Source organism: Equus asinus, chromosome 5 (genome assembly GCF_041296235.1).
Source record: "Equus asinus isolate D_3611 breed Donkey chromosome 5, EquAss-T2T_v2, whole genome shotgun sequence".
NCBI classification, from domain to species: Eukaryota; Metazoa; Chordata; class Mammalia; order Perissodactyla; family Equidae; genus Equus; species Equus asinus.
The window spans coordinates 98,127,822-98,148,752 of NC_091794.1; the positions used below are offsets into that span (position 1 = coordinate 98,127,822).

At 50.0% G+C, this 20,931-nt stretch overlaps 1 protein-coding gene across 5 annotated transcripts in view; it reads right to left on the minus strand.

Annotated features, from left to right (window-relative positions):
- ALPL (alkaline phosphatase, biomineralization associated) overlaps positions 1 to 20,557 on the minus strand; it is a 50,513-nt gene extending 29,956 nt beyond the window's left edge. Inside the window, exon 1 of one of the 5 annotated variants that reach the window (XM_070510762.1) lies at positions 20,389 to 20,557. Coding sequence is in view for 1 of the 5 variants with exons in the window: in XM_044769940.2 (XP_044625875.1) it covers positions 3,302 to 3,308 (7 nt within the window). In the remaining 4 variants the exon portion in view is untranslated. Of the gene's footprint in view, positions 1 to 3,301; positions 3,508 to 19,656; positions 19,856 to 20,388 lie in introns of those variants that run through there. The other 4 variants (XM_070510768.1, XM_070510763.1, XM_070510767.1 and 1 more) reach the window with 4 other exon arrangements.
- Between the last annotated feature and the right edge of the window lie 374 nt (positions 20,558 to 20,931).

The window sequence follows — 20,931 nt, forward strand, 5'->3', positions numbered from 1 at the left end:
CCGGAGCGCACGGGGGTGAGGGTCCCACCCAAGAGTGCTGTGCTCAGTAGAGTCCCCGCTGCTTACTGGCTCCACGGCCTTGGGCACGTCACCCCACCTTCCTGGGCCTCAGCGTCCTCACATGCCCGAGGGGCATGGTCACAGCGGGTGCCTGTGTCATGGCGCTATCGTAAGGAGAATCCAACAATGAACATTGAGACAGAGGCCCGGGGCTTGGCGCGTGTTACACACTCAGTAAATGTTAGCTGGAGGAAATAGTGAGAACAAGGGAGTCAGGCACTGTTCTGAGTGCTTTCCACGCGTTCATTCATCTAATCCTCACAACAACCCTATGTGGTAGGAGTTAGCATTGCTCTCGCTGTGCAGAGAAGTTAAGCAACTTGGCCGAGGTCACACAGCTGTTAGCACACTATGAAGCGGAAAGGGGAGAACTCTTAATGGAGCATTTCCTGTGTGCTGGGAAATCTTGTTCAGCCTTCTGAGAACCCAGGGAGGTGGGAATTATCAGATCTGGGTCAGAAGACAGAAGTGAGACCCAGAAAGAGGAAAGGAGGTGCAGGTCACACAGGAGGCATGTGAGAGAGCTGGGAGTTAGCCAGGCCTGGCTGGCGGCACATCCCGTGTGCTCGCTCCCCCATTCCAGTCACTCGCCAGCTTCTGCCACTGATGGCAGACCTTAGGCTTCCCCACCCAGATACACCCAGGGAGCTGGCGCCAGTGTGCCAGGTGAAGTCGCCCCTCCTGCGTGCGTGTGTTTGTTGGGGTCTTGGCGGTGAACGCTGCACGACTCCCATGGTGTGTGTGCCCGTGACCCGTCCTCATGTCGGGCTGCTCCCTCCAACCCTGGACCAGCTCCGGAGCTTTCCCGTGATTGCAGCCTGCTCAGGGCCTCTCCTATCTGGACAGAGCGCTCCCTCCACAAAGGGAGGGCCTTCCGTCCCACTGGCCCCTCCCGCCTGGGCCGGCCCCTCTGGGTTTGTTATTCTGCACAGAGAGGCCGAATACTCAAGGGCTGTTTCCTCGTCTGTAAATCAGAGATAATAAATGCCATTCTGCCTCCAGTATCAATTTCTTGGGAAGGAAGGAATTTTGTGAACTATAATGTGCTGTGCAGATGTTTCTAGGGCTTTCCACTGCTCCCCCTCTAGTGACTGTAGCGGATATTTGCTGTAACGTTGGCCACCCAGAATCCATTCCCCGTTCCTAACAACACCCAAAGTTTCCTTGGGGAAGTACCCTACCCCTTTCAGCCCTGTGGTCTGGGTGAGATTGATCTCACCTCCAGCAGCTCCAGGTGAGTCCTGATAGGCTTAAGCTGGAAGACTCTCCCCACCTGGATGGTGTGTTGTAAGGGTGTGAGGCAATGGCGAGGGGACTATGGAGTGAAGATGAGGCAACCCCTTAGAAGGTGGATTAGAGGAGGGCAGAGTATCTGAGTCTTTGGTGACATTGCTTAAGCCCCTTGATGCAGCCATGCCTGAAGCCTACATCTGAACATGCTGGTTACATGAGCCAATTAATTCCCCTTATTGTTTGCCTTGGACTTTCTGTTATTTGGAACACAGAGTCTAACCTTAGAACTTCAGTTCAGCCAGTTTCTCTCAGCCCCTTACACTGCAAGCAACCACATCGTGCCATACTCAGCCAGCTATTCCCACCAAAGGAAAAATCTTGCAAACAAGCTAAAGATGGGTCAATAAGTTTCAAGTGCATGGTAAAATAAGAGTACAGCTGAATACAAATTAGGTTTTCCTCCTGGAATCTATAAACCTGTGGAACTGTAGGAGGTCCTTGGGGGGGAATCTGGCTAAGAGCCCCACTCCGTGCAGGGCTCTGACCCTCCCCTCCAACAGGTTGTTGGCGGTTGAGTTTCACAGCTCCTTGACCACCAGGTTCCGAGTACCTCCTGTGGCCAGGCCCTGTGTTAGGGGCCGCAGGCACAAGCTCTGCCTTCTAGCCCTTCAGCCTACTGACGACTCCTCAGAATATGCTTTTTTATTGGGTTTCACACAAAAGCCCTGGGAGGCCAGCGTACAGGGGGAACACTGCTACACGCATTTCACAGAGGAGGAAACAGAGGCTCAGAGAGGTGAAGTGACTTGTCCAAGACCCCTCTGCCAATGAGGGCCAGGGCCCGGCCACACCCCTGACCTGCCCGGCTCCAAGCCCGGGCTGTTCCTCCTGGCCTTTGGATGGCAGGGGTGGCACTGGGGCTGTCATTTCTGTGACATAGTTTGTTCCACTTGGGGGCAGTCAGAGTGGTTAAGAAGCTAAAGAAAACAAGAAAGCCAGGTGTCACCGGCTTCCTGTTCGCCCAAGGGTCTTGGCTCCCTGAGAAGCCCGGGCTCAGCGCCGTCAAGCTCCACTCTCCTGAGGCTCAGCTCCCACAGGCTGCAGCTGGAGAAGGACCAGGCCCCATCCCGAATGAAAGCCAGGCCCCAGTGCTCTCATGGGCGGCCCCTGGCACCCCAAGCGAGCTGTCCTGGCCTCTGGTGCCTCTGCCCTCGGTCCCTAAGGTCCAGCGGACACTGACAACACCCCCATGCACTGGGGCCTTCCCTATGTGTTATCCAACCGACATTCGGTTCGACCCTGTTTACTGAGCTCCTACTACACGCCGGGGGCTGTTCTAGGTGCTGAACCAAACAGCCCAATCCCTCCTCGTGGGTGGCGAGCGGACGAGGAAAGAAGTCAAATCAAAAGGATGCCAGGTGGTGGTGAGTGCGACGCAGAGGAAGAAGGCAGGGAAGAGGACGGGAGCGGAGGCGGTGGTCGCGGATTTAAATAGAGAGGCCAGAGAAGATGTCAGCAAGAAAGTCCCCATCGGATCCTGCAGCGACCCCACGCAGCCGAGCGGCGGATCCCACTTGGCTAGGAGGAGACCGGGGTTTCCGAGTCGGCGCGGGCCCACCTGCCCGGCCGGGGTCGGAGGTTCGCGCACGGCTGCCGCGTTCCCACGCCCTCTCCCCTAGCGCAGCCACATGGGCCGGGAGCCCTCCTGCAGAGGAGGAAACTGAGGCTCTGAGAGGCGACGCCACACGCGCAGGCCCGCTCCCGGGGCCGCCTCTCGGCCAGGCGCGCGTCGCCCCCCGCGGAGCCCGCTCGCAGCCTCGGCTCCAGGCTCGCGGAGCTCAGCGCTCCCCCGCGGACTCCGGGTCCTCCGTCGCCCTCCTCCCTCTCCCAGGGCCCAGCTGGCTCTCCATCCCGGTCATACGAGCCCCTAATTGTCCACCCCACTCTTGTTCTGTCTCCTCAATTCACTTGTGGCCCATCCCTAAGCCCCCGTTTGCACCAAACCTACGAGACATCCTGCGCGCGGCCAGGGGCGGGTCCACAGCTGGAATCCAGCGCGAGGCGGGCGGAACCTCTCGCGGAGCTTTCCCAGCTGGATTTGTTCAGTAATCCCCCCAAACTTCCGCCTCATCTTTCTGAAAACTGCGGCGGAAAGACTTCGGCCGGCCGGGAGGTGGCCACGCGGTTAAGCCCTGGCCGTGTGGCTTTGCAAGTGACTTATGTCTGGAGATGCAGCTACTTTATCTGTAAAACACGGTTAGTCATCGCCACCTTGCAAGGTTGTTGTAAAGATAAAATGCGATGGAGAGTATCTCTGAAGAGAGGAAATTCGATAGACAACATATTTAGAAAGCACTTAAGCAGAGCTGGGGAGACAAACTCCAGGAATTTGTTGAACTGAATGGAGAAGTCTGTATAAGGGTGAGCAACCACCACCAGCAGAACAACGGCTGCGTTCATCGTGCTGCTACACTCTGAGGTAGGCACTCTTAGTATCATCCCCATTTTACAGAAGAGGAAGAAAACACAGAGAGGTGAAGTAACTTGCCTACAGTCACACAGCAGGCAAGTAGCACAGCTGGGATTATGAACCCAAATCATCCAACTGCAAAGTACAAGCTCTTAATCATTATGTTAGGTTAGTAAACTGAGGCTTCATGAATTGACATAATCCCTCATTGAAACACAGTGACTAAGAGCTGACCCAGCAGGGGATCATGGGCAGTCCCATTCCACAACCTTCATTCTTAACCACTGCACCAGCTTGTCAGAGCTGAAAGAGACTCTAGGAATAATCTAGCCCGATACTCTCATTTTTTCCCAGCAGGAGCCTGAGGTCCAGAGAGCTAGTGCGAACTGCCCAAAATCACACAGCCAGTTAGTTGAAGAATCAGGACAAGCACCTTGGTTCTCTAACTCCAGAACCCCGTGGCATCACTGAGTATCACACTGACCATGAGAGGCAGTCAGGGAAGGAGTCTGGAGGAGGCACCAGAATTTTTCCAGCAGAAGTGGAGGGAAGGCTCAAAGCAGAGGGAATAGCCCATGCGAGGGTCTGGAGGCCATGCAGGTCTTTTCTGGAGACCAGTAAGCTGTATAGTCCATGCAAGCTGGGATGGGGACAGCGGATGAGGCTGGGTTTTCATACTGAATGTTTCCACGTGATTCTTTCAATTGCCAGCACTTTCTCATTCTGTTTTATTTTGCTAGTATCTTTCCTTATTTTGTTTGCATGTTTCTAATGCTTATTTAGAATTCCTGGTGCATCTGTTCTAATATTGCCGACTCCATTGGTATCTCTGGTCGTTTTGCTGTTTTTCTTTTGAGGTCATTGTGCTCTGGCTGGTGGAGCGGTGGAGGAGTGGGGTGTGGACACCCTAAAACTGACAGCGAGGGAAGACATGCAGCTCTGGATCCTCTTCCTCTAATCAACTCCAGAGTAACAACAGAGCAAGACATCACTAAGTCGAAGAAATTATGGAGAAGACAGAACCTCCTGGGGAGACGGAAGGGAGTTTTAAACGGGTGTGTGGGGTGGGAGGGGTGCTGCAGCAAGAAGGAGGAGCAAAGCGCAGTCTTCGGGGTAGCGGAGAATGTCATAGAAAAGAAAGTCAGGTCTGAGTTCTGCTCGTGCGTCTTTGCATCCAGCCTTGCGTGTAGCCGCCTGCCCTGTGCCCACTTCCTGGGACAGCCGAGGCCCTTGCTCTCACACCGACATTGGCAGCCCAGGCCGATGGCACAGGTGTCTGCTGGAGCAAACTCAGACAGCGCAGCAGGCAACGTGGAATTGCAGGAATCCAGAGGGAGCCAGTGGGCCCCCAGAGTCGCTCTGCCACTCCCTCGTGCAGACCTCGAGGCTGGTGGATTCTGACCCGGACAGACAGCCCCCTCCCCTGGCTGCCAAATGTGAGGCCCAATCCTGCGGAGTTAGTCCCTTGGAGAGGGCGAGTGGCAGCACCAAACCCAGGGAGGAACTGTGCGCTTCTGCTGCCCGGGGGTCTCCACTCTGGGACTGTCATCTCCTTGGGCACCTTGGTGCCGACAGAGATGAGAATCAGGCTTAGCGTCTTACTCCAAGATGCAGCACCAGACAGAAGCACTGAACCCGCCAGAGGGATGAGCTCACGGATTAAAGAACAGGGAACCCAAGGGGCGCACGGGCTTCCAAAGAAAAACAAAGGGATTAGAGAGAGTCCTGGAATCAGCCGCGTTCAACAGACGGCTGAGAATTTTAAATAAGCATCAGAAACACGTAAAAGAGATAAGGAAAGATACTAGTGATACGAAGCAGAACAAGGAAGTGTTAAGGGATCCAAGCGGAAATGTTTCATATTCTATATGAAAAATCAGCTGAGATAACAAACCAAACAGGTAGAAGGAATTGTGGAATGGACTCAGAAGGTGAGGAATGAAACAGGGAACTGGGACATCAGAGGGAGGAACACTTCCAGGAGGAAGCCGGGGCGGAGTAAGGAACAGGAAATATGAAGGAAATGGGAAAATATCAGTTAAAAGTTAAAACATCAACCCTGATCTTACTCCATTAATCTGAAATGGATCAAAAACCTACTTATAAAAGCCAGAACCATAAAGTTTCTAGAAGAAAACATAAGAGGATATTCCTGTGGCTTTGGGATAGGAAAGGAGTATTAATTTCATTAAAGGAAAAAAACTGCTAAATTGGATTTCATCAAAATTTAAAATTTCTGCTCATCAGAAGATACCATTAAGAAACTGAATAGACAAGACACATAATGGGAAAGAACATTCACAGTACATATAGCTGACAAAGGACTCGCATCCAGTAAAGAAAGAACTCCTAAAGTTGACAATAAAATTATAAACACTCCCGCCCCCCCCACCACACACAATGGACAAAAGACTTAGCCACTTCAAAAAGAAACTATACAGATGACCAACAGTTCGCAGAGAGATGCTCCACATCATTACTTATCAGGTAAATGAAAATTAAGCCCATTTCATACCCACCAGAATGACTAAAACCAAATCAAAATGATTTGCAAAATCAAACATCAGCAAGAATGAAGAAAATCCAGAAGTTTCCTCTGTTGCTCACTGGAGTGTAAGAGAGGACAGTGACTTTGGTAAAGAGTTTGCCAATTTCTTATAAAGTTAAACATGCACTTATCACGTGATCCAGCAATTCCACTCCTGAGTCTTCGTTCAGAAGAAATGAAAATATATCTAGTAGATTCATACGTAAGTGTTCATAGGAGCTTTACAACACCCCACAATGGGAAACAGCTTAAACGTTCATTAAGATGAATGAATAAGCAATGGTGGTATGTCAATACAATGGAAAACTACTCAGCAATAAAAAGAGGTGAACTACAGACACAAAAAAAATAGATGAATCTCAAAAACCTTTGCTAAGAAGCTGAATATAAAAAGTACAAACTGTATGATTCCATTTATATGAAACTCTAGAAAAGACCAATCTAATCTATGGCAAAAGAAATCAGAATTATGATTGCCTTCGGGAGGCAAAATGGACTGGAAAGGGATGTGGGGGGACTTGGGGGGTGCTAGAAATGTTTTTTAAATTATGATCTTGTTTGGGGGTCATGGTTACAAGGTAACGTAGACTTGTCAAAACACATTGAATTGAACACTTAAGATCTGTGCCTTTTATTGTATGAAATTATATATCAACAAAAAAAGAGATGGTGGAAGTGTAAGTGTCAACATCTAGATCATAGGAGTCCCAGGAGAGGAAAGTAAATCAAGGGAGGAGAGAGTTGAAGAAATAATGAAGACAACCTTGGAACTAAAGAAAGATGAAAGGTCTCTGTCTGAACGGGCCCCAGATATAATAAACAGGACCGATAAGGAAAAATGCACACTGGAGAAACATAGTGAAGACCAAAGGACAACAAAAACACTCTAAATGCTTAAATAGAGAAAAACACATCACTTCCAGAGGAAGAAGCACCAAACTGAATTGACCAAAGTAGCAAAGGAAAAGAATTTAAACCGAGAATTTGATATGCAGCTAAAGTGTCATTCAAACGTTAAAAGCTAATAAATCACAACGTGCAAGACCTCCTCCAAGACAAAAAGACACCCCTCCCAAAAAAACAAACAAGTTTGAAGGAAGCACTTAAGTAATAGAAACACATTCCACAGACGTTACTAAAGATAAGTGAAGCCTAAGCAAATAATTTAGTAAAGATTAGTGTTTAAAAAAAATTCCCAAGCCAAAGAAAAGGACAAGAAGCACATATATCTAAAATAACTCAGAACTAAAAAGCCTAGATAATTTTAACCTGCTGTCGCGGGGGCTGAAGAGCATGTCAGTGAAGGATATGAAGGGAAGAGGGGGACCCAGGGATGCGAGAAAACGTTAATCTTGTCTTTGAAGGGAAACGCTATAGCTAACCATTTTTTTAAAAGTAATAAAACATTAAAATGAAACAGAAAAAGCAAGAGATATATATATTTTTTTTTTGAGGAAGATTAGCCCTGAGCTAACATCTGCTGCCAATCTTCCTCTTTTTGCTGAGGAAGACTGGCCCTGAGCTAACATCCGTGCCCATCTTCCTCTACTTTATATGTGGGACGCCTGCCACAGCATGGCTTGACAAGCGCTGCCGTGTCCGCACCTGGGATCCGAACCGGCAAACCCTGGGCCGCCGAAGCAGAACGTGCACACTTAACCGCTGTGCCACCGGGCTGGCCCACAAGATACAGTTTAAATAAAAGGTTTTCACATAGTCCACATTCTCTAACCATGGTACAATTAAGTTAGAAGTTATGTTTTGAAAGCACAAACAATTCCCCCATACACTTAGCGATTTAAAACAACCCTAAATAACTCATGGATCGAGAAAAAGATATGGTAGAAATGTAAAATTACTTAGAACTAAATGATAATAAAAACACTATATATCAAAAATTGTGGAGTGCAGCAAAGAAAGGCTAAAAATGAATGAGCTAAGTGTCCGATTTAGGAAGTTAGAAAAAACAGAAACCCAAAGAAAGTAAAAGAAGATTATAACAAGCAGAAAGCAACAAAATGGAAAAGATTCAATCGAGAAGATCAAGGCCACAAGTTGGTCCTTTAAAAAAGTCAATCAACTTGAGGTAAAATTAATCTAAAAAATAAAAAGAGAGAGAGAAATACATAAGACACAATTATTATGGAAAAGAGGAATACAATAAAAAAATGCCAGAAGCAATCTTACACCAATATTTTTAAAATGTAGATTAAATGCATACATTCCAAAAAATGTAACTTACCAAAACTGACTCAAGAAGAAATAAAGAGCCTGAATTAAAAAACTGAACAGTAGTTAAAGTCTTTCCACAAAGAAAACAACAGGTCAAGATGATTTTACAGGTGAGTTCTATCAGACTTCAAGAAATAAATTATCTCGATTTTACCCAAACTTTTCCAGAGAACAGTAAAAGAGAAAATATTACCATGTAATTCTATGAGGCCATTATAATTGCAACACCAAAGCCAGAAAAGTGCAATATAAAAATGAAAACTGGAGGCCCATTTTATTCATGAAAGTTGATGTAATAATTCTAAACAAGATATTTTCAGAGCATAACCAAATATTTACATAATGAACAAGTTAGGCTGCTCCTAAGAATGCAAGGATGGTTTAATATTAGAAAATCTATATGTTAGATTATATTATCTATGTTATCTACATTATATAGTTATCTATATTAACTACACTTAAAGATTAAAAGAGAAAAACCATATAACCATCTCAAGATACTTTTTGAAAGCATTTAATACAATTCAACACAAATTATTATTTTTAAAAAGATTTCAATAAGCTATGAATAGAAGAGAGCTTCCTTAACCTGAAAAAAGCAAATTTATAAAAAAGCTACAACACATATATCCTAAATGGAGAAACATTAGAACATTCTCTCTAAAATAAAAAAGAAGGTGAAGATACCCAGCACCACCATTTTTTTTTTTTTTTGAGGAAGATTAGCCCTGAGCTAACATCTGCTGCCAATCCTCCTCTTTTTGCTGAGGAAGACTGGCCCTGAGCTAACATCCATGCCCATCTTCCTCCACTTTCTATGTGGGACGCCTACCACAGCATGGCTTGCCAAGCGGTGCCATGTCCACACCCGGGATCCAAACCAGCAAACCCCAGGCTGCACTTAACTGCTGAGCCACCGGGCCGGCCCAGCACCACCACTTTTATTTATACAATCTTAGTACTAGTAGTCCTAAACAGTGTATCAAGATAAGAAAAAAGGTTAAAAGCATAAAGATTTAAAAATACAAAAGAAAGCTATCACTATTTATAACTGATTATCTGCATAGAATCTACAGACAAATAATTGGAAATAGAGTTTAGCAAGTTAGCTTGATAAGATCAAATGCAAAAAACTATAGCATTTCTATATATTAGCAGGAAACAACTGGAAAAACATAAGAAAAAATGGGTATCCAGATAAGAAAAAAATTCAGCTGGATCCCTACCTACACTATACACAAAATCAACTGCCCATGGATCAAGGTCTCAAATGCAGAAAACAAAACTTTGAAACATTTAGAAGAAACTGTAGGCGAATGGCTGTCTGACCTTGGAGTAAGGCACACTTTCTTAAACAAGACCCAAAAAGCACTAACTAGTAAATAAAAGATTGCTAAATTAGACTATGTTAAATTCTAGAATTTCAGTTTCTAAAATGTGATTTGACTCAGGAATATAAAGAACTATTACAAATTAATAAGGAAAGGACAAGTAGAAAAACGGGCAAAAGACATTCTTGGAAGAGGACTCGGACACACTCAGACACACTTGTGCAACCTTACGGGTCGTCAGGGGAGTGCAAATCAAGTCTACAATGAGAAATCCTTACACTTATCTGGTTGGACAAAATTAAGTTCGACAACACTGTGCGTTTTAGAACAGGACTTATATATTATCGGTGGGCGTGTAAACTGGTACAGTCATTTTGGAAAGCAGTTTTCTCTTATCTTGTAATACTAAACAAATTTTCACATACCCTACGACCCAATGATTCCACTCCTAGTATACATCGAGAGAAAATTCCTATATGCATGCATTAGGAAGCATGTACATGAATATTCATGGATGCTTTTTCCATACTAGCAAAAACCTGAAAATAACCCAAATGCCATTAACAGGAAATTTAATAAGTAAAAATTGTGGAGCAGCTGCCCAGTGGAATATTATACAGTAATAAAAAAAGAATTACAGGGGCTGGCCCCGTGGCCGAGTGGTTGAGTTCGCGTGCTCCGCTGCAGGCGGCCCAGCGTTTCGTTGGTTCGAGTCCTGGGCGTGGACATGGCACTGCTCATGGGACCACGAAGGGGCAGCGTCCCACATGCTACAACTAGAATGACCCGCGGTGAAGAATATACAACTGTGTACTGGGGGGCTTTGGGGAGAAAAAGGAAAAAAATAAAATCTTTAAAAAAAAAAAAGAATTACAGTTACATGTAACAATATGGATGAATCTCAGCAATATAAGGTTGAGTGAAAAACGCAGGTCCCAGAAGATATGGAAAGACTGAGACCCTTTCATACAGTTAAATATGTATATATAAAACCCCTATATATGATTTTAAATACTAATCAAAAAAAGGCAAAGTGAATGAGAAACTCCAGAGATATATATGACAAATACATTTATATGTGATAATACTAATAAAAAACGTTAATCAAAATCACAATTAAAAAATAATCATCAAAAAAGGCAAAGGAATGAGAACCCCAAGACTCAGGACAGTGGTTACCCCACACGAAGGGAGGAGGGTGGAGAGGAATGGAGGAGCCCAGAGAAGATGTAAATTACTCTCAATATTCTAGTCCTGGCATTGGATGACGGTTCATGGGTGTTTTAATTTTATTTTGAGTAATAAAATAGACAAGAGGGCCATATGGACCAAAGAGAGTGCTGGAAACAAGGATCATGATTAAGCCAATGAAAGATCCCAGGGTTCATAAGATAACTTAAACGAAAACAAAAATGCTCAGTCAATATTCGCATTCTGCCAATCTCAACATGCGTCCTTCTCATTGAATCCTCAAAAGTCTTATGACCTGGAAACCACTACCATCCCCATGTCACGAGTAAATCCAGGTTCAGTCACTTGGCCAGGGTGGATCATATGGAATCCAGGTCTGAATGACCCCTACCCGGGCCCCAGGATCTCTCTGAGCCTCCCCTTCCTCCTGTCAAACTTGGCGCGTATGTAACTTTATTGACAAACAGTAAGTGCCTAATAAACGTCCGCCTTAATTCAGAGGGGCTGTGTGGACAAATCAGAGAGAAACAGATTGGTGGCTAGGGGACCTTGATCCAGTCCCCCTGCCTCCCTTTGTGATCGTGGGAGAGACGCTTTCCCTCTCTGGGCCTTGGCCACCCCATCTGTACCTGCAGAGGGCTAGAGAGGCAGGCCCCAAAGGCCATTCCTGCTCAAACTGTTTTTAAGGGGCCGTCCACCCAACGGAAGGCCAGCTAACCCCTTACTTCTCCCGGCAGGCCCCTGCTCATTCTTCCAGAGCAGGGTGGATGTCTGCAAGGCCCAGGTCCTGCCCACCTTTCTGACATTATCTCCCGGCCCCAGCCCCTCACCGCTCAGCCCTTCTGTGCCCCGCTCTCTTCCCTCTGGGTTTTCGCACTGGCTGTTCCCCTGCCTGGAACACTGCTCTCCCAGGCCTTTGCTTGGCTCACTTCTCATTCCTCAGAACAAGGGCCACCTCCTCTGAGTCCTCCCCTGCCCACGGGGCGGGGGAAGAAGCCCCCACCGCACCCCAGGCCCTGGCTGCTTCACAACCCTGCTCACTTTCTTCACAGTGCTCATCACTGGCTGGCATTAACTTAATTGCTTTATGGTCTGTCTCTTTCAAGACAGAGGGCTCCTGAAGAAGGACTCTGTGTTGCTCACTGCTGAATCTCCAGCACCTGGGGCCACGCCTGCCTCTAGAAGATGCCCATTGAGTATTTATTGGAGACAGAAAAAGAATGAACCCGCCTCCTCCAGAAATGCTTTGTGGTCATTCTGCCCGAGGCTTGGTTAAGTGGCTCCTGGGGTCCCACGACTCTTGTGCTTTCCTTCATCCTGACACCACCTGGGACTCTGTGTGGGTCTGTTTACACGACCATCTCCCCACAGACTGGATGCTCTTTGAAGGTAAAAACTATACCAGATTCATCTGTAAATTCCATGACCCAGTCCTGGGCCTAGTGGGCAGGTGGGCTGAGACAATGTTTGTTGAATGAATGAATGAATGTTCTCCTGCACCCATCTTTCCTTCTTCCTGACTCTGCTCCCTCCCTTCTCCGCCCTGACAGGTGCCAAGCAGCTGAGCTGATGAGAAAGGCCACTCCAGCAGGAGTTTCCTGAAACAGGAATTTCCTGAAATTTCCCCCACCAGGAGCCACTCCAGACCATGAAGCGAGAAAGCCCAATGCCAGCACTGCCTGTCGCAGGGGTTGTCTGGGGCCTGGCCTGGCAAAGCCAACAGGACAGGCGTTTTCCTGTATTTTCCCCTCCGGGATTGGATGAGGAAGTTGGCAGGCCTGCCTCAGATACCCTGCTGGAGGCTTTGCACAGCTAAGCTCTGCCTGGCCAGGGCCCAGCAGGGAAACACTTGATTATTCAAATCACGTAGCTACCCAAGAGGAAAGGATCCGCTTCCTTTGAAAGGGGGAAGTGGTGCAGGCGGGCCAGCCCAGGAATTTGGGTGTTGAAGGAAGAACTTTCAAAGCAAACATCACACAAGCCAGTGCTCTGAGATCTCCCATCCCAGGGAGACTTTGGAAGCCTGAGATGGAAACCCAGGAGGGTCAGGACCGAGGCCAGAGCCCTGCACTGAGGCTGGGGCCAAGGCCCGGCTGAGGTTTCTGAGTTAGCAGTAGCTTCAGCCAGGCTAACTGCTCTGGCCTCGCCCTGACCCTGGTCCTGGAGACACCCAGACTGCCCCGCTGCGACCCCTACCCCCACCCCTTCCTTCCCCTAGGAATCACATAGAGGAGACAGAGACTCTGCACTCCTCAGCCCAGGGCGCCAGGGAGCGTCACCTAGTCTATCCTGCCTTGCATCCCCTCCCCGAGTCTGGCTCTGGACGAACCCGTCAGGTTCAAGAGTTTACACATCTGGCCTGCAGAGATTTATCTAATATTTATGAAGTGATTACGGGCCCACATTCTGGAGCCAGGCTGCCCAGGTTCAAAATCTGGCTTAACCATTTATAGCTGTGTGACCTTAGGCAAGTCCCTTCTCTTCCCTGCGATTCTGTTCTTCACCTGAGAAAATAGGGCTTGGAGTGCTACCCTGTGGGGAGGCTAAGAGGCCCAAATGAGCACATGTGAGCTATTTTCCAAGCAGGCCATACACAGGGATTCAGGCAATGACAACTCTGACTATTATCACGAAACAAATTAAGGTTGTTCGGAGCCAAGCCCGGATCTCTGGACCAGACATCCCCAAGACAGCAGACTGGGTGGCAGAGGAGACAGACGCTAGACTGCGGGTTCAAATCCCAGCTCCACCACCCACCAGCTGTGTGACCCTGGGCAAGTTACCTAACCACGCTGATCCTCGCTTCTGCCTCTGTGTACTATAGACCACAGCAGCACCTTCCTCTGAGCTGTCATGGACCTTCCCCACCTGGAGGGGTGCTAGTGCCTGTTGCTGTCAGCCGTGGGGAGTGCCAGGGAATTAGGGAGCTGACATATGTTAGGGCTGCCCCAGGCAGGGGTGAGGTGACAGTTTGGTTTCACTTCCTGGAAACTTCCATCTGTGCCCAGCCTCAGGATGCAATGTGCAAGTATTCATTCACTCACCAAATATGTATTAAATGCATACTGTGTCCCAGGAAGCATGGTATATATAGATTCAGCAAATGACAGTTGTTACTATTAGTATTAAAGAAATTAGGTTGTTTGGCACTGACGGTACATCTGTGAACAAAATGGACAAAAGACTGGTCAGAGGTATGACACTGGGGGACCCATGCCTGACTAGGGGCCTGCGCCGCCAATAGGGACACTGGTTTGTCATGCTGCCAATCACTAACCATTTATGAGCTGGTGTCATCGACGGAGAGATGCAGACACGAGTGGAGATCCGGGAAGGGCAGCCGGGCTCAGCCCGGGGTGGCCCAGGTGTCAAACCCAGGAGGACAGCCTTCACAGGTTTTCCCAGGGGAACCAAGCCTGGCTGGGCTATGGAAACCCCACCAGGTGTGACAGCCTTTCACTAACTCAAGGACATTAAACTCATGCCGAATGTAGGCACCCTGTTAAACACCGGAACTCACAAATGAATCAGATGGGCGTCCTGCCCTCCAGGGACTCACGCCCAGAGCCAGACGCCACGGGATGATCAGATGACAACAGCTCAAGATTTCCCAGTAAGATCCAGAAGAGCAGCAAAGATACCAAGTGGTAACACGGGCACGGAGGGCACAGCAGGTGCAAAGGCAAAGATGTGAGCTCCTGGGGGACGAGTTTGGGGGAAGACCGTGAGCTGGGGATCCTGACCTGAGCGTGAGGGCTGGTTTTACCATCGCTTTCACTTCAGCCTCAGTTTCCCCTTTTGCAAATGAAGATAATACTTCATCGGACTGTTAAAAAGATTCAGTGAGTTCATGAGGAAGAAATGGCTTTAAAAACTGGAAAGTATGATAGGAGCCTGGAAAGTGAGGTTAGGAGTTTTAAAGTGACTCATCCAGGACATGGGGCTGATGGAAACATGACTAAGGAATGTCCATCCGGGACGGGAGCAAACCCAACCCCACCTCCGCTGCAACACTACGGAGTTCCCATCTCCCGCCCAGGCTCCCCTGGCCGTCCATCTGCTCAGCCAGACCTGGGGACGCGGAACTCCCGGGGCAGGATTCCCACCCCCTTGCTGCGGGATCCCAGGTGCAATTGCCTAAGCTGCAAAGATGGGAGGCATTCACCGTGCTCCTCCCATGTGCACTTGGGAGCGCTCCCCGCAGGGAAAGGAGCATCCCAGTCACCCATGAGAGATGACGAGGGGGAGCTGAGGAGGAGCAAGTGCAGAGTCTGGCAGTGCCCCCCTGAGCCGGGAGGGGAGCAGGCTTCAGGGCTGCACAGACGCGAATTCGAGTCTCAGTGCCTCCTCAGGTTCCCCACCTGCGGGAACTCAGGTGTATCACTTCACCTCTGAGTCACTTCCCTCACTGGAAAAACAGGCTGTTACAAGGAGTAAACGTGTGAATGTACATAAAATATTTACTAGAGTGGCCCGGTGCATAATAAATATTCAGTGGCTGTTGAGAACTCTTATTACTACTTACTATTACTCTTGATACTGTTAAAGAGTAGGGGAAGGGGGGCGCCTAATTCTCCAGGACCATCTGAAACCAGCCTCTTACTTTTCACTCTTATTTGAAGCCTGGGTTGTGACCAGTGCCGCCCTTGAGGACTGAACCCGGGCACGGCTGTGTGCCCCATGGAAGGTCCCCAGCTGACACCAGAGGTGAGTTCTGGTACAGTCTAGCTCGGGGTTTCTCCTGCTTTCCCAGACAAGGAAAAAAAGACTGAGGAGCACGGTGACACCGACCGGGTGCCACCCTGGGCCTGTCCCTTTTCCACCCCCCGAGACCATGACTAAATCTGACACGGTTCTGAGATGTCCTTCAGCGTTGTGTGCCAACTCTAGCTGGTTGACGATGGCTGCCTGAGGGACCGCATGGGGAAGGAAGCTGACGTATAGAAGGAGAAAGAGCAGTGTCGACTAGTGACGTCTGACGCGAGCGTGGCCACATCTTCTGATCTTTCAGGACAAGTAAGATGAAATCGCCTGGTTTAACAACACACACAACTAAATGAAAGTTTTGAAATCACTGCCGGAGTCAACAATCCACCACTCCCGCCACCTCAGGAGGGCCGTTGGTGACTGACCTGCCATAAGCTAGGCCATAAATACATGAGAACCAAGTCACTGAATTAGACCCATTCAAGCCTTAGGGAAGTCTCACCCCCCGCCCCTGCTCCTGGGGCATCTTGCCTTACAGATAAAAAAACTGAAGCTCAGAGAGGGGAAGTGACTTGCCCAAGGTCACACAGGTAGTGTATCAACAACTCAAGGACCTAAACTCTGCTCTCCTGAGTTGAAGATCTTTTTCTACCAACCCACACTGTCTGCACCCTCCGTTGAACAATTCTTTCTTTACAAAAAATAGATATACTAAGGATTACTATGGAAATGATACACACCACATTCAAGACAGTGGTTACTTCTGGAAAGGTCACAGAGCTTAGAGCCAGGAGACTGAATTCGTAGTCCAACTCTGCCCTAAGCAGCTGAGTGACGCTGGGCGAGCCCCTTCCCCTCTCTGGGCCTCTGTCTCCCTGGTCTGCAAAGCAGCCAGTTGACAGGGCAAGCCTCTAAACACCTTCCAGCCCTGAAATTCTAGGCCTTTATGAGGTCTCCTCTCGGCCGGGACTTTGTGGCCTCAGATGCATATAAAATAGTAATAATAATAACGGGGAGGGCAAGTCCACACTTGCCAGGAAGGAACACTACAATTTTTAGTGAAACCTGACTCCTGGTTACTGGAAGAAGGATGGTAATACCCAAGTAGTTTAACCACCACCCGACAGTTAAACAAAAACACATCTGGTTTAACTTCGTTTTCCTCACCCCCCCCCCCAACACCCTCATCTCAAATTTTACCCCTTAATTTAAGAAGTCAAATTAAATGCAAACAATTGATTTCATGCCACAGTGAGGTTGAGAATTTCCGCATGGAAAACTTTAAGCATGAAGTTTTTCTGGGAGCAATTATGAAATGTTGGGGAGTGGTATGGGGAGGTGGAAAAATATAGAGAATATTCTTGAATGTTCTTTGGACACTGAGCATCATAGAAAAGTTGTCGAGGGCTGACTATGAACCCAACAATCAGAGAGGCAAAGTGACTTGCCTCAGGTCACACAGCTAGGAATTGGAACCCAAGATGCCAACCCCAAAGCCAGTATTTTCTCTGCTGTCTAGGCCTTTGTAACCCACACAGGGCCTTCCCTCGGGCCCTCATGGGCTTAGTAGTGGTGCAGGAAAATACTGCTGAAACCGCCTCCCAGGGCATATTAACTTCTCAATAACAATCACCAACACTGGTTCAGCGCAACGGTGAAAAACCACTTACTATTTTGCCCCTCATAGCAACTCTGCAAAGTACATATTATTATACCCGCATTATAGACGATTTCCTCATCTGAGGCTCAGAGAGGGAAAGTGACTTGCTCAGGGCCACACAGTGGTGCTGGGAATAAACCTGCAATCTACTGCCCCCAGCTGCCCTCTAAAAGTGAGGCCATCTCTCGAAGGAAAAAAAAAAATCATACCGCACAGCCTAGCTCCAGCCTGCCGGCAATGGCTGGGAGGCTGAGTCAGCATTCCTGTGGCCACGCAGAGATTTCTGAGCGCTGGTCCTCAGCCCAGCTTGTTCACCCTCCCTGCGATGTTCTCTTCCAGCTCTGGGTTTTGTATTTATAACTTGCGTTGGACCCATTTCAAGGCGAGAACTCTGGGCTATGCCTCTGGATCCCACCCCTGGATGAAGAGGGCTCATCCTCAGAGATTCGTACAACACGGGAGCACCAGACCTGGAATTCTAGACACCTGGGCTCTAGCCCAAGCTCCTCGGGAGCATCTGTGTGTCCTTGGGCAAGCGGCTTCTCCAAGACGGGTTTCTTCATATGTAACATGAGGATTGCATCTAGCGTGAAGGGAACGTCAGGTATGTAAGCCAGGGGACAGGCAGGGCTTGAGTCTGGTTTCACCCCATATCCAAGCTGGGACACAGTGAGGCAGAAGGACGGGCAGAGGGCAGGAGGTACTGGGAGATAGCGGCCCCAAACCTGTTCCCAGCACAGAACTCCAGGCTCCTGACCAAGGCTGTGTCTAGGATGGTAGGAGGTGGCATCTGAGTGTGGGCAAGGAGGGCACCATGCCACCAGACAGCACAGCCCGTCAGGGAACGGGCAGAGCCTAGGCGAAGCTGGGCGACGGGTTTCCAGGGTTTGGGGCAGTGACATAACGCTATGCCCAGTCTCAGCGTTGCATTTTTCTGCTGAGCTTAGAGCTGATTATAGCCGATGTTTTTTCAAGCATAGGCACTGGCCAAACATCTTGCAGGTATTAATTATATCTAGACCCCCCTCCCAATAGGTATCATTCATTGATCTCCTCAGCTTAAAGTAGGAGACTGAGTCAGGGCAGGAAACAGGGGATAGAACCCATCCCAGGTCACACAGCTACATTGCCTCCTCTATTGGGAAGGAACAAATGTTGGCCGATCGATTTTACTCGCGTGACGGCATTTTAATCTCCTTCCTTGCGAATTGCTTGATTCTAATTCTAAGATGCCAACTTCAGAGCCTAAAAAATTCTGTTCTGCAAATGTCCGAAGGTCCACTCCACGAAGAGGACTTTCATCTGTTTAACCTACTGCTGCGTTCCCAGCACCCAGAACAAGGTTTGGCACAAAGCTTCACAAATATTTGTTGAATGAAGACAGCATTTTTGTTCTGGCCTCAATTCAGTTTCACTCCAGACAACAGTCTTACGAGAGTGGCACACTCTCCATTTTACAGGTGGGGCCACCGACACAGACATCCCAGCCTGTCTCACTCCAGGGCCTGGGCAGTCGGGAAGCTGTGTCCAGGGCCCTCCTCCACTTGGAGTGAGACATGGAGTTCAAGAAGAAAAGAGGAGGCAGAGGGACAAGATGGGCAGGGAGTGGAGTGGGTGGGGTGTGGACAACACAGTTGAGAAGGGGAAAAGATTTGGAGAAGGCAAGTAGGAGGGTTTGGCAGGCAGGGCCGCAAGGAGAAATCAAGGCTCAGCCCCCATCTCTTGGGCAGGAGAGTGGAAGCAGGATCTGAGGTTGTAGGGTTTAGAGTCTGCGTTCAAATCCTGGTCCCACTACTTGCTTAACTTCTCTAGGCCTCAGTTTCCCCACTTGTGAACGAAACGACGCACGTGAAATGTTGGAGCAGGCGGGGCAACAGAGTTGACACGCAATACAAGGCGGCCGTCTTCTTCACTGGAGCGGGAGCCGGCCCCGCCTCCTGGCAAGCCCCGCCCACCTGCAGAGTCCGGGGTTTTCCCAGGGCCCAAAGGCCCTTCTGCGCCGGGAATCGCCCCCTCTTTTGACCTCCAGGGCTTTCGCCCTCCACCCAGAGGCCTTTGTAAAGGCCCCCTCCCCCAACCCCATTATGTGTTGGAAAAGGGTCAGAAAGGACAATGCGGGGGGAGGATGGAGTCCTCAGCTTCCCGCCCCAGCATTGTGAACATGTCTTTAACCCGTTCTTATCAAGACCGGGCACGGGAACCATCCCTGGGCAGCCCACCTCACCTGCTCGCGCCCAGAGGTGGGTCGCAGGCACTCACGGCTTCGGGGACTCCAGAGCTTAGCCCCATGGCTGCTGTGCCCGTCCCCTCCGTCCCCAAGGAGACGCCGGGTGTCCCCTTTCTCCTCCCCACCGTGCCTCCCGGACGTGAGCGCCTTGCTCCCTCTACTCCTCCCAGTCGTGGCCCAAACTACTTCAGACTCCACCCGGACAGACCAGCCTCCTCCCGCGGCGGCTCTGGAAAGTTCTATTGGCTACTAGGTTGGAGGCATGAGAAGGCACCAGGCAGGGAGCTGGAGTAGGCAGCCCGGGTCTCTTGATCTCCGATCAAGGGGATACCATAGGGGCTGCTCAGTCACGGGGCACCGGGGGGAGGTGTCTAGACCGAGGGTGGTGGTCCCAGGCAGCCGCCCCGGAGGTGGAGACCCCAGGGCTGCAGCGGTGGTCCCGAGCGCGGTCCCCTTAACTCGCGCGCTTGGCGGGCACAACGTCCAACCTCCAGCCCGGCCCAGCGCCCCCGCCAGGAGCCTCGGATGCGCGCGAGTACGGGAGCGGGACAGGTGGCTGAAAGTCCTGAATGGGCTGCAGTGGGCGGTGTGGGGGCGCGGAGGTCCCTGCCTGCCGTTTATATCCAACCTCGCCGCCACCCCTGGGCGAGGGGAGGATGTGGGAGGAGCCGGGGATCGACCAAGTCTCGGGGAGTCCCGGGAAGCCGGGGGACAGCATCGGGTCCTTACCTGCACGGAGTTCGTGGGCGAGGGTCTGTCCTGGCACAACTGACGTGGGGTCGGTGCGCTGGGGCCGAGGGCGCGGAGTGGCGGGAGCGCGATGCTGCCGGGGCCACCTCCCCCGCGGGCTTATAAAGGCGGCCGCGGGGCCCGAGCGCGGCGGGGGTAGCCCTCCCCCGCCCCCGCCCCGCCCCCGGCCCCGGCCCCTGCCCGGGCCCCGGCAGGTCTGGCTGCGCGGCCTGGGCGCCCCCTGCCGGCAAGCCGTGCGCCCACCCCGGCTCCGCTCGGACCCCGCGCGGGGTTGGGGCCGCCGGGGCGCTGCTCCCTGCGCGTCCCGCCGCACCCGCGCTCTCAGGCTCTTTCCGCCTCCCGGCCGCCCCGGCGCCCCCCACCCTCCGAACCCCTCTGCAAGCGCGGGCTCTGATTCCTGTCTCTGTGCGCCTCCTTTTAATTGTCTTTATCTTTGGCTCCAACTTCGTTCTGTGTCTGTTTGTGGGTGTCTTCTCGCGCCCTGTGTCTCATCTGCCCCTCTCTGTGGGTCTGTCTCTGTGT